The sequence below is a fragment of the Jatropha curcas genome, chromosome 1, assembly GCF_041381405.1.
Source record: "Jatropha curcas cultivar XTBG-Jc1 chromosome 1, XTBG_Jcur_1.0, whole genome shotgun sequence".
Classification (NCBI taxonomy): Eukaryota; Viridiplantae; Streptophyta; class Magnoliopsida; order Malpighiales; family Euphorbiaceae; genus Jatropha; species Jatropha curcas.
Window position 1 is genome coordinate 5,550,233 of NC_143151.1, and position 14,081 is coordinate 5,564,313.

At 33.6% G+C, this 14,081-nt stretch overlaps 1 protein-coding gene across 1 annotated transcript; it reads left to right on the forward strand.

Moving 5' to 3' along the window:
* The first annotated feature begins 1,228 nt into the window (after positions 1-1,228).
* Positions 1,229-13,876, forward strand: VPS41 (vacuolar protein sorting 41). The gene is made up of 19 exons (XM_012209271.4): positions 1,229-1,602; positions 2,439-2,708; positions 2,804-2,983; positions 3,152-3,412; positions 4,960-5,092; positions 5,194-5,284; positions 6,784-6,886; positions 8,579-8,682; positions 8,758-8,851; positions 8,936-9,091; positions 9,180-9,242; positions 9,378-9,443; positions 9,629-9,829; positions 10,584-10,661; positions 10,761-10,880; positions 10,956-11,036; positions 11,146-11,231; positions 12,996-13,077; positions 13,180-13,876. The coding sequence occupies exons 1-19, from the start codon at positions 1,345-1,347 to the stop codon at positions 13,606-13,608; spliced, it is 2,856 nt and encodes a 951-aa protein (XP_012064661.1). The 5' UTR covers positions 1,229-1,344; the 3' UTR covers positions 13,609-13,876.
* Positions 13,877-14,081: the final 205 nt, after the last annotated feature.

Sequence of the window (14,081 nt, forward strand, 5' to 3'; positions counted from 1 at the left end):
CCATGCTCCATTGGTAAAAAAAACTTACTTGAATTTAAAAATTCGAAGTCTCCAACCACAAGCAACCAACAATTCATTTTGTATTTTGAACTATCAAATAAATAAAAGATCAACATAAAAACTCTTCAATAACAATGAACAACTCCATAAAATAAGAGAAATTAACAATCCCACCAAGAGGGTACTAAAAACACTTAAAATCTACCAATTATTGCAGATTTGAAAGTCTAAATCTAAATTTTATTCCAAACGATCATATGTTTGGAAATTATTAAAAATAAATAAAAAAAATAAAGAAAAATGATAGAGAAACGAAAAGAAAATCACCATCGACTAAAGAAAACGGTCGACGGTAGTTTAGAAATAAAATTTAAAAGAACACAGAAAAGAGAGAGAAATATATATCGGTAAATATGAGAAAAATACATAAAAATATTAAATTATAGTAGTCACTTATAACTAGCATTGATTTAAATGTGTATTTATAAAATTATAATAAATTCATCATTATTCGAAAAATGTATTTCTCCTATGAAAATGAAAGTTACTATCATTTAGTTACACCTTAAAATGACTTAATTTTCTCCCCAGCTTGAAAAAATATGTTCAATTGACTAACTTTTCACATCACCCCAAATTAGAAATTTAATAAATAATTTTTAGATAAATTATTTCACAGAAATAAATGAATCGTGGTTAACACTTGATATTCTTTTGACACCGAACCATTTTTGTATAAAAAATAGTAAAAATAAAATTGAATGAATATTTTGAATTGATGGAATGAGAAATACATGGATTGTATGATGTAAAAATTTGTAGCTTGTAAAAAAACAAAAAGAGAAAAATTCACATTTCAGCGTTTAATTGAAAAAACAAAGTCCATAAATTTAAAATGTATTCTGAAATTAAATTGAATGATTTAATTTTTCTCATTATAAAATCACAAATCATAACATGTTTTTAAATTTTTTATTACTCAGATTTTCATGATCCTATTTTTTCTTGATTAAATACAAGAATCTAAGTGATGACTGTGATGAATCGTGAATGAAAAATACTTATTTAAAGATAAATTTTATACCAAAAAACAAGGGATTAAATTAAATGGCCCAATCAAATCAAAGGAAGCAGAACCAGAACCACCCTAAGACAGTATTTAAATTAACAGTAGACAAGTGTCCCTTCGCTTGTCATCACTCTTTTGTTGCTTTGTTAATTAATAATTAAACAACCGTTTTTAACCAAACCACTCTCCTACAATCATCCACTTAGCCCACAACCCAAACAAACAGATCTCTGTCTTTCCTTTCCTTCGTAATAACGAATCGCACAATTCTCCAGATGGCTCCGATTCCGTCGGAGAACGGCGTCGACGGAGACGACGAGCGGGAAGAGGAAGATGAAGAAGAAGAAGAGGAGGAAGAGGAGGAGGAGGAGGAGGAGGAGGAAGAGCCGAGGCTAAAGTACCAGAGAATGGGAGGTAGTATACCGACGTTACTATCAAATGATGCGGCGTCGTGTATTGCGGTTGCAGAACGGATGATCGCGCTTGGGACACTGGACGGCACCGTTCATATTCTTGATTTCCTTGGTAACCAGGTGAGCAATGATTGAGCTGAGAACTCGCTGAATTGAAGCTTTTTGGATCTGAATTTGGATTGGAATTTTATTGTTTTGAGTAATTCAGCTAATATTTAGGGATTTTTTTTGGGTATAATTTGCTTTTTGTACTATTACATATTTTTAGTATCCATTAAAGTTCTAAAAATTTTGTTCACCCGTTTCATTCTCCAGCTTAATTATTAGTATGTGAAAGCAAGTAATTTTCCATTTTCTTTTATCGTTTCTATTTAAAAATTTTAACCTTATCTTCAATGATGCTATTTTAGCTCATGAATCTAAATTGTTTGAGAAGGTTGAAAAGCAAAGTTTTATTGGTTCAGATAATAGGGAACATTGAAAATCGAGAGTCAGATCAACATTAGCTTCTGCAGCTACTGTTTTTCTTTTTTTCTTTTTGGTGGTTTACTAAGCAGTACATTGCACATAGACATAGTATAAGCTTGCCTTTTTTCCCCCTTTATGCATCCATGTTGTCAAGTCAATTGTCGGTTTTCCTCTGCAAGTTTTTGTTGTAAATGTGAAATATTTTCAAATTTGAGTGCAAGAACTCATTATTGTCTACAGATGAGTTACGCCATTCCTTTTTTTTTTTTCTTATTTGTTGCTTGGGGGAGAGTTGAGGGCACAATAAGGTCAACTGTCTACCTACAGATGTGTGAATCACTTTGGGGTATTGAGAATGGTATGCTAATAATTTCTAGGCTAATATACTAGGGCTATGGGATGGTTTATATTTGATAATTGTTACAACATTTTTTATGGTCCAAACTTTCTGTATGTCTGAGCTATGTTCTCAATTTATTCATTTTCAGGTTAAGGAATTTGCTGCCCATACCGCTGCTGTCAATGATCTCAGCTTTGATATAGAAGGTGAATATATAGGTAGTTGTTCAGATGATGGATCTGTTGTAATACATAGCCTTTTCACTGATGAGAAAATGAAGTTTGACTATCATCGACCAATGAAGGCCATTGCTTTGGACCCTGAATATTCTAGAAAAACATCTAGAAGATTTGTAGCTGGTGGTTTAGCAGGCCATTTGTATTTTAATTCAAAGAAATGGCTGGGATACCGAGATCAGGTTTGGACAGGTTTTCTATTGTTGATACCATATTTATGAATTGTCTCATTAAGTTTTCAGTTCTTAATAATACAAATTAATATACTTTTTTTTAGGTTTTGCACTCTGGTGAAGGTCCAATACATACTGTAAAGTGGAGAACTAGTCTCATTGCTTGGGCTAATGATGCAGGCGTGAAAGTTTATGATGCTGCCAATGATCAGCGAATAACATTTATTGAGAGACCACGAGGAAGTCCACGCCCTGAACTTTTGCTTCCTCACTTAGTTTGGCAGGTTAATCAAACCACTGGTGGCTATACTAGTCCAGACAGTTTCAACAACCTTTCTTCATCATTTCTATTTATCTTGTTTCTCTTTTGTACTTTTATGATTTCAAAATTAACATGAGCATGTTGTTTCTGAAATATGTGCTTTTTCTTGGTTCCCTTGTATCACATTCAGGATGATTCTCTCTTGGTTATTGGCTGGGGAACATCCGTGAAAATTGCATTAATAAGAACAAATGCGTACAAAGGAACAAATGGGACGTATAGTCACCTCCCGATGGCTAGTATGAACAAGGTGGATATTGTGGCATCTTTCCAAACCAGCTATTATATTTCAGGAATTGCTCCCTTTGGTGATTCTTTGGTTGTTCTAGCTTATATTCCTGGAGAAGATGATGGAGAGAAGGAATTTAGTAGTACCATTCCATCAAGACAGGTACTTTCTCCTCCATGTTGAATGAAACACATTAATTGTGACTCATACAATTATGTAGCTATATTCTGTTTAGGTAGCTATGTTAAATGCACAATGTGTTGCAGTAAAATGTTGGTGAACCATATTTCTCCTACAAATCTGATAAATGAAGTAAGATTTTTGAATGACTAAAATGAGAAAGGATAATTGTTAAAAAGTTTGTGAGTTTTTACATGAAAACAATTTAGTCTTTATTGTTTTTAAAGTGTGTGTTGATTTCCCATAGTTCGGTAATGACACAACATTTTAATTCCCACAATAAAACTTTTATCACATTTTAGTCCTTAGTTTCAAGAATCCACTTTGGTGCAAAAGAAATTCTATTACATTTTGTCTACTCTCTTTGTACAAATAAGGTTGTAGCCTTCTTTTTAAACACAGTTAACAAAATATATTGTGCCAACTCATATCTAATACATCATTCTTCCCTTTATGCCCTTACATATTCTTTACGTCAGAGTAAATAAACTCTTTAAATTGAAGAACTAATAAGGGAATAATGGGAAAATTAGCTCTAAAAATTTTTCACTTTGCAGAAATGAGTGTGTATTTTGGGACTTCCAAAAAATGAATGGTGGACAATATTATAATTTCATGAAATAGTTTAGCCTCTTGAAATTTTATGTGTTAATTAAAAAATATATATAAATACGTATATTTTTGAAAAAAGTGTGTATTAATTATTATTATTATTATTATTATCATTATTATTATTATTAATTTTTTTTTGCAAAACTAGGCACTTCATACAACAACGATTAAGCTTTTTATCCTAAATTAGTTGATGGTGGAATAACTTTCCTTTGTGTAGTTTTAAGTCTACCTATTTCTCTTTTAATACTTTCTACTATTAAAATATTGCACTTAAGGACGGTGCACTTGGAGGTCTGTGTAAGACATAGCCAAACCAATGTCCTTCCTCATTTTATCCCCAATGTGCATGACTTTTACTGTTTGTCTCATGTGATAATTTCTTATCCTGTCCAATCATGTATGACTACACATCTATCTTAACTTACCATTTCTGCAACATTCATCTTGTGAATTTTGGCTCTTAGGAGGTTCACATCACTCCTATAAAACATTTCTTGTTTCACTGTCATTCTATAGGACTTGTCTTTTGCTTTGTTAGATATCTTCTTATTGCATGGCAAACCTATAGCTCTCCTCCATTTTTGTAATTGCCCTAAAAAGGGGTGAGTAATCGTGAAAATGATTAGTTTGTTAACATATTTGTGTTGTTAAAATGAAATTATTTTTCAACTAAAATTTATGAATAAAAATTTAAATTGTATAAATATTATTGAGATGTGTATAGGAAATATTAAATGTAGCAAATTTAAAAATCAATTTGAGAATTTTTTTTTTTTTTTTTTTTTTTGGAAGGATGTATATCTGCACCGTGTAGTCTAAATCCCAAGTCTGCCATTGGATGTCATAATTAAAAATCACCATCACGTAGTGAAGATATGCCATGTTTGCTGACTTGTTCTACTTATTTTAAGCAGGGTAATGCACAGAGACCAGAAGTACGTATAGTTACGTGGACTAATGATGAACTTGCAACAGATGCCCTACCTGTGCATGGGTTTGAGCATTACAAGGCAAAGGACTATTCCCTTGCTCATTCTCCATTCTCAGGTTAACATATTTGCATATGAAGTTTGTGACTTTTGTAATGTTCTATGACCTACATCTAAATAGTTATGATTTTCCTTTCATGTGTGAATATACTAACGTAGGGAGCAGCTATGCTGGTGGTCAGTGGGCTGCCGGTGATGAACCATTATACTATATTGTATCCCCAAAGGATGTTGTTATTGCAAAACCGAGGTTAGTGTTGATGTCCCTTGGATTTTAGCTTTAAAATAGAAGGATGTATTTCTTGACATTAATTGCATTTCAAGCACTTAGAACCTGTGGCGTAGGTAAAGTTTGATGCTTGGATTGTAGTCTAAAAGTAATTAACTATCTTCTTTCTCGAAATTATTTTGTTGTAGATTCTTATCCAGAATTGAATTTTGAATTATAACCAAAAGAGATGTCTTTGTTTTACATATTAAGACCAATTATCTTAGTTCTTCAAATCATCAGCTTACATTTTCTTTGCACCCTTCTAAGTTGACTAAACATGACATACGAACTCATGTACCTCGTTCGATTGCTGAGTTTTTTTATTAATATTAGCATGGTCGTCGTCGTCATCTTCGTTGTTATTATTATCCTTAATTACCTCTGCAGTGCGTTTATTTTTTTGAATTGGTCTGTACAGCATGTATGTTATGTATTTATTTTGGCTTACACTTGAATGAATGATGTCCTGATTAATGGTAAGCTAGTATAATTTTCACTTTTGATTTATGATAATAAATTGGGGTATTGCATTATCTCTTGAATGCCTACTTGATGCTGGAGCAGAAGTCTAGGATTTTCTAGTGTTACTGTTCACTCAACTGTAGTATTTATCAAATTTAAATTTGGGATTATGGAATCTTTCTGTTATTTTGGTGAAAACCTGATTCTATAACCATTTTGTTAAATCTTTCTGTTATTTCATTAAGTTTTATGTCTTAGACCTACTTCTATTTGGATTTATGTTTAAAACCTTATTCTAGTTGGATTATATGCTAAAGCAATAACGTTCTGTCTAGTGGCAGATATTTTTGAGTAATTAAGGAGTTCATTGCTAGTTTGTTTCCCTGGTTGTGTCATGGGAAAATCCAGCCTTATCGTTGAATTATGATCTACTAGTCTCTCTTTCTAATGTTATTTTGTCAAATCTAAAACCTAATGTTGGGTTGGGGTTATTTGCTACACTAATTGTGGTTCATTACTAACTTCTTCACATTTTTAAGATTTTGTACTCATTTGTTGATAAAAAACTTAAGAACATTGGACAGAAATGATTGCAACATCATTTTTGGTGATGATGACTGAATAGTGGGAACTTGGTGGAACTGGAGAACCCTATTGGTAAATAATATAATTTTTTCGTCACTTTCTGTTTTACTTTTTAATACTCGAGATAGATTTAATAGCAGCATACCATGGAAAATCAATGAGATGGATGTATAGTTGGCTGTGGCATTAATCCATAGTATTCATATTGATTTCTTATATGTAAGAATATCTAGAGTAGAACCAAAAATGAATGAATTCTTTTATTACCATAAAGTTTCTATTTCTTGAGATTTAACCAGTAATATTTCTTTTTAACAATTGAGTGGCGTGTGAAATTTCACTGAGCTTTAATGCAATTGGTTGAGTTTGAAGTTATAAGTGATGCTGAAGTGAGATCCAATGGTCCTCTAAACAGAATTTTTAATTGTTAGGGATGCTGAAGATCATATTGCATGGCTTCTACAACATGGTTGGCATGAAAAAGCTTTAGCAGCAGTTGAAGCGGGTCAGGCTCGAAGTGAACTTCTTGATGAGGTACATATTTCCCCCTTCTGTATGTGAGCTGGGCCACAGGTCTTATTTGTGAAGAAAAGTGCAGGCTGAGTCTGTGAAAAAGAATGTCCTTTTCCAAGCCCCGGCCAAGTCGATAAACGTGCTGAAGTATAGAGCTCTTTTTGTTTCTTCCTACGGGTGCTATATGCATAGAGTTTTTTTTTCCCCTCCACGAGCATACATGCAAGTTTGGACATACTAGTTGATGTTAGAGATTGTTATGACTCATGAGCTGAGCTTTATCAAAGCTGAGGCTTGAGGTCCCAGGCTGTGTTAGGCTCAAAGGCATGATCCTGAACCTGGCCCTACAGAAAAACAAAAGGCCTGAAGTGGGCTGAAAATTTTAAGAACTTTATATTTTTACTGAGAATTATTTGTTTAATATAATTGATATATTAAAATACATTAAGCAATACACATTCTACAAATACATAGGATAATATCTTATAATAGAATTAGAATGAATATACCATAATAATCATGTCCTATATATTTTAATATATGTTGAATGAAAACATATAACTTTTTCGGTTAGGCAGGCTCAGTTCCAAACTATTTGATAAGAGACTTGGACGAGGCTTGAAACTTAGGGCCTTACTATACTCTTTAGGCCAGAATTTTGGGCTTAATGTTAATTTTCCAGGTTGGGTTGGGCTAGCCCATTTTCACCTCTTGTTAAAAAATGTAGGGTTGATTGAGAGCGTTGTCCTAATGGTTGTGTTTACCTAAGGAGTCATATCTTTTTTGGTTTAGCTCTATCTGAGGTCATAACTATTAAGAAAACTAAAGCTATTCCTGGTCACTACAGGAGGTAACTTGTTAACGAGAAGATTGATGGTACTTCAGTGGTACTGCATGAATAGAGAGGGTGGTAGGACAATAACCTTATTTTGTTGTTTAGTTGCAAGGCAGTATGAATGGCATTCTGTTCTTTCTGTCCTTGAATTGGTTGCATGGTAGGAAAGTTCTTGACGGGTTGGCTAGTGGGGAAAGTCCAGAAGTAGTAGAGGCATCATACATAGTGTGTTTCCTTCATGTCTGTTGAGATATATTTGAGGTTGGAGAGTTTGTGAAATGTTGATTGAGTAGAACATTCAGTCATGGAGCTAAAGTGTAGGCTATTGTCCAACTTAAATTTTATGGCTGCTTGCCCACGTTAAAAAATTTTGATCATCGTGTTTCATCCATTCCTAGGCTATTTTTGTTTCCTTCTAGTGTAAATTGGCTGCAACTATTGTAATAATATAATTCTTGGCATAATTAAGTGAATTCTAAAAAGAAAATAAGATTCATTGGATTGAGAGAATAATATAGCCATTCAATTTTATTGGTGACAAGTGACAACATAGTGCAATATCACAAACCTTCGAGATGCATGAAAATGCTTGTGTTCTCAGCTATGTGCTATTATTTGTTTCCATGATTATGTTTTAAATAGTGTTCTTCCAGTCGGTGTATTTAAGATATGCTTATCCTGTTCTTTGTCCTCATTGCAAATAGCAATGTTCCTCCTTTCTTCCTTCTATATATCTCTCGTTTCTCTCTTAGTAAAATGTCAATATTCTGTTGTTTGAAATGGAAATATATCCTTATATCAAGCTTTCCTCTTTCTAACTCAGAGTTTGTGTTATTTTTATCTGCATAATATCCCAATTGGATTTTTTATGTGCTCAGGTTGGATCTAGGTATCTCGATCATTTGATTGTGGAAAGGAAATATGCTGAAGCTGCATCTTTGTGTCCCAAATTGTTACAAGGGTCTGCTTCAGCATGGGAAAGGTAAATGAAGCAACTATCACTAAAAATTCTCATATCCTTGCTTAACTGACTGACCATGTGCTGCCCTTTTTGAAGGTGGGTTTTCCATTTTGCTCATCTTCGTCAGCTACCTGTACTGGTCCCGTACATACCAACGGAAAACCCAAGACTGAGAGATACTGCTTATGAGGTTTGTAGAAAAGATGCGTTTGTTAGTTCCAACCTTTTATGATATGCCAGCTTGGGATCAAGATACATTGTTTCAATGTTACAGGTTGCTCTTGTTGCACTAGCAACAAATTCATCTTTCCATAAGGATCTTTTGTCAACTGTTAAATCCTGGCCACCTGTGATTTATTCTGCATTACCTGTCATATCTGCTATAGAACCTCAGCTAAACACCTCTTCCATGACTGATGCACTTAAGGAGGTTAGATATAGAGTTTGTGCATGTAATTTATAATTAAAAAAACTTTCAACTGTGGCATGTCTTTAACGATAGTATGCCTTTATATCAGGCACTAGCAGAATTATATGTAATTGATGGGCAATATGAGAAAGCTTGTACACTTTATGCTGATGTAAGTATTTTGTTCCACACTTGTGTTACCATAAATTTATGTCTAGATAAAATGTTTCAGAAAAACACATTTGTGGATCAATTTTATCATGCTAACATAACTTTTTTTTTTTTTTGGTGGTTTACTGATTTCCAGCTTATGAAGCCAGATATATTTGAATTCATTGAAAAACATAACTTACATGAGGCTACTCGTGAGAAGGTATGGTTGTGCAAAATAAGTTGAAATGCTGATTATTGGGCTTTCTATAGCTTCTGCAGTTCTGTTACCACTGTATTCACTTCGATGCTTGAAAGTTTACATTCTAAAGAGGGCAGAATAAATGAATTTGTTTGCCTAATAATTCTCATGTCAAAATTTCCCCTCCTATTTCTGTGCTTGTACAGGTTGCCCAATTGATGATGCTTGATAGCAAGCGTGCGGTACCTCTATTGATCCAAAACAAGGACTTAATTCCTCCAGCTGAAGTTGTCTCGCAACTGTTGGCTGCCAGAAATAAATGTGATTCAAGATATTACTTGCATTTATATCTGCATGCGCTATTTGAGGCAAATCCACATGCTGGAAAGGACTTTCATGATATGCAGGTATGGAGAAGGCTGTAATTTTTGGATTGTAAATATTGCCTTGATATCATAGATTTAGTTTTGCTTCTTTGCTTGAAATACTAGCAAATAAGGATATGGGTCAGGTTATCATGTAAAACATGCATAATAGATTTACTAAACATGTCATGTTGGTTTGACATGGCAAAGCCCGTTAGAAGGATATATTCAATGTTTAATTCTTGTAGGAAGATTAATGTATGGCACAACACAATTATCTTGTGTTAAACTTGTGTCAATGTGATTTTGACAGGAGCAAAATTATGGCATACTGCATGCTTAAATTTACAATTATTTTTTTCCATGGATAAAAGTTATGGTCAGGCACCGTGTCTTTTGTTGTCATCCCTTGTTGATGGAGCTACATTGTCTGCTGATTTTGACATGTTTCCCCGCATGCTATCAACTCAATCTATAGTACAAATTTGAAAACTGTGTGGACCCAATTTCTTGTGTGTGTTTGTGTGCGTGTGTGTGTGTGTGTTTTCTTTTTCCGCCTGGACTCCCTTTTGCTAAACTTTGGTTTTACTTTATTTTATCTGTCGTGTAGCTTATGAATATTCCTTTCTTGGTTAAGAACAACTGGCAGGATTCCTTTTTGTTGATATTTGGTTTCCATATTTGTCTAGTTAATGCTTGGGGCAATAACTAGACACAAGCATCTCAGCTGCCAAGAATAACGATAAATGCATTGATATAGCAATACCTGATGCTGGCATATATTTTATTGTGACAGGTAGAGCTTTATGCAGATTATGATCCGAAGATGCTACTTCCCTTTCTCCGCAGTAGCCAACATTGCACACTTGAGAAGGTTTGGATGTTACTAATTATGCATGTCCTTAGTTGACTAATATTCAATTGTTTGCTTAATTATTTCTCCATGAATTGACACATTGAACTCATATCTCAGGCATATGACATTTGTGTCAAAAGAGATCTTTTAAGGGAGCAAGTCTTCATACTTGGAAGAATGGGGAACTCCAAAAAGGCCTTAGCTGTCATCATAAATGATTTAGGAGATATTCAAGAGGTATTTAACTTGTATTTCTTTGAAACAATTCATTTGTACCCGAAGGTCATAACTTTTATTTGTTATAATGTGCAGGCTGTAGAATTTGTAACTATGCAGCACGATGACGACCTTTGGGAAGAATTAATTAAGCAGTGTCTTCACAAACCTGAAATGGTATATTCAGAACTTAGTCAGCAGACTAATTTCATAATTTTTGCTAATCAGACATTTTTCTATGCATCTCTGTGTCTGCTTTTCTCAAGCATGTTCTGTTACTTGGCAGGTGGGAGTGTTGTTGGAGCATACTGTTGGCAATCTGGATCCCCTGTATATTGTAAATATGGTACCTAATGGCTTGGAGATTCCTAGGTGAGTTCCTGGGATTTGGGTTTCAAGTGTGATGTATATTTCTTTTTATTTTGGTTTCAAGTTTCACTCTCTTTTTAATTTGCAATTGATGTAAGCTGACTAAAATTTAGTGCTTCTCTTAGGCCAGAAAAGTTTGAAACTGAATATAGTGTCAACAAGTTTTTCGCAAGTTTTGGCTAAGATGGCTGAGAATGTATGAGCTTAGGATTCAGAGATAAGACCTAGAATGATGAGAAGAAAGTTAAAGAAATGGACATCATTATGAAAATTGTTTTTTGAAGTCGGATAACAAAAAGCATTTTTCAGCAATTCTTTCAATTTATGGAATACTTAAGGTCATAAGGCTCCAAGTTTCTTGCCCAACTCAACGTCATTCTTGTTGAACCTGATAAACAACTCGAGCTTCTATACATAGTATAAACTCCTTATAATGGATAAGATAAATTCCAATATCGAATAGAAGTCAATAAAGCCCAACACTTCTAAGCATTCCAAGAAACCTGTAATGCAAACTCAAGCAGAGAAAGGCCTAGAAATTCTTGTTGATACTCTCTTTTGCATCCAAGACCTAGTAATCCATTTGTATTATATCTAAATTGTCCCTGATTTTTCTGGCGCTACAATGTATTTTATCGGGCATTGTGAGCCAACTTTTGTAAAATAAGTTGACACATATTCATTGTTTCGATGATGGTATTGCTTGCATAATGTTTGTTGTTGTGCTGTTGAGTTCTTTCAAATGTCATTCTCCTCAAGTTGCTGAAATGTTGCAGTTGTTGTTTTTGCTTCCTTCTGGGTTGATTCTGTCTTCGAACCATTCTGCATTTCTGATGGCTGTATGCTTTTTTCCTCTCTGCCTTATGATATTTGAATTTATTCTTTGAGAAACTAACATACAACTTGAACAAAATCGAGCCTTAATGCCAATTTAGCAATACCCTTTTTCTCCATTCCATTCTTTGAGCGTCTCATCACATTTTCTAGTATTAAGCATTAACCCCTCATTTAGATATAAATGAATTCCAAAACAATTTGTGGAATTCGATTGAATTCACAGTTTTCAGTGTTTGGAAATTCAATTCTGTGGTAATTGAACTTGACTAAACCAATTTCCATTAAATTGATGGAATTCCAAATAAATTCCATAAAGTTTACACAACTAAAATTTTAGATTAAAATACCCATCTTCCATCGTTCTTTCTCTCTCTCTCTCTCTCTCTCTCTCTTTTATCATTCATCCTGCTTTTTCTGTAACTCTATTTCTTCGTTCGCTCCTCAATATCTCATTTTCTTACTCGTCTTTCTCGCTCTCTTTATTTTTCTTTAAGGATATTTTAAGATTATTATATATTGAATTCAATTTAGATTTATTCAAAACATAAAATACATGGAATTCAATTGAATTTTACATTTAAACTTATCATTAAAAAATGGAAATTCATTTCAAAATGAATTGCACATTTTTAATGAATGCATACCAAACAGAAAGATTCTGAAGTAATGGTAAGCATATTCTATAATACCATTTTGCTAGGGCATGTGGTTAATTCAAACAGTATATAGGTAAGCAAATACATGAAGCCTTTTGTTAAAAGTTTTGGATTCTGATATCAATTAAGTCATGCTCCAGGTACTTATAGAAAGGTCAATGAACAGCGCATCCCTGATCCCTTGACCCTTCAACTTTTACCTGAGTAGTGCAATTAGAATATATTTATCCTTGTTGTGTTTAATACTATAATTTTTTTTATATGTTGCTTTCAGGCTTAGGGATCGTCTAGTAAAAATTATCACAGATTACAGAACTGAAACATCTCTTAGACATGGGTGTAATGATATTCTCAAGGTAAGAAGCTGTTATATTCCCTTTTCATTTGAATAGAAAATAGTATCAATAGTGATTGTCTGAGCTATTGTTAACATTTTGATAATGCACTAAAATGTACAGGCTGATTGTGTAAACCTCTTAATCAAATACTACAAGGAAGCAAGACGAGCTGTTCTCTTAAGTAATGAAGAAGAGGACACGCGAACAAAAAGGGATGGTAATCGGGATTCTCAGACAAGTGAGAGAACACCGACTTTGAGAACAATGGAGGTTAAATCAAAAACTAGGGGAGATGCAAGATGTTGCATGTGTTTTGATCCTTTCTCTATACAAAATGTATCAGTCATCGTATTCTTCTGCTGTCATGCTTATCACATGAATTGTCTAATGGATTCCATGCACACTGTTGATGCTCAAAAACGGGTCGGAGCCACTTCCCGGGAGCAGGAGTTAGAATATGGATATAGTGATGATGAGGATAATGAAGATGATACCAATTCTGGTGCGCCTCGATTACGATGCATCTTGTGTACTACTGCTGCAAGTTGAGATAGTGTGTTCTTTTTTATATTTTCCTTCCCTCGGTTTTTTTTGGTTGGGAAGTAGGTAGGGGGTGGGCATTGGTGCGAGTTTTTTGTTTTATTTTATCAGGCTGTTCTTTCCTTTTTTTTTTTTTTTTTTTTTCTAAAAATATTTTTCTTTATTTTTGTTGTTAATATATCATGTGTGCTATCCATCAAATTTACCAGTTTTGGTCGAGCTTCAGTTGTATTATAATTCATATAATTATTAATGAAAGTGTTAATTTTTCATGGTATTTGACTTCTATTTTAGGAATTTGTAACTAGTATTATGAGAACTGGACCTGTCAGTGAACAGAAGAAAGTACGAGATTTACTGAACCGGAAGATTCAACCGGCTTCAGTAATATCTTTAGATATGATTGTTAGTACAATTGAAAGTACAGGTAAAAAAGATTTGGGCTTTGCAAAAAGAATAAAAAAATTAGTTAGTAATGATAT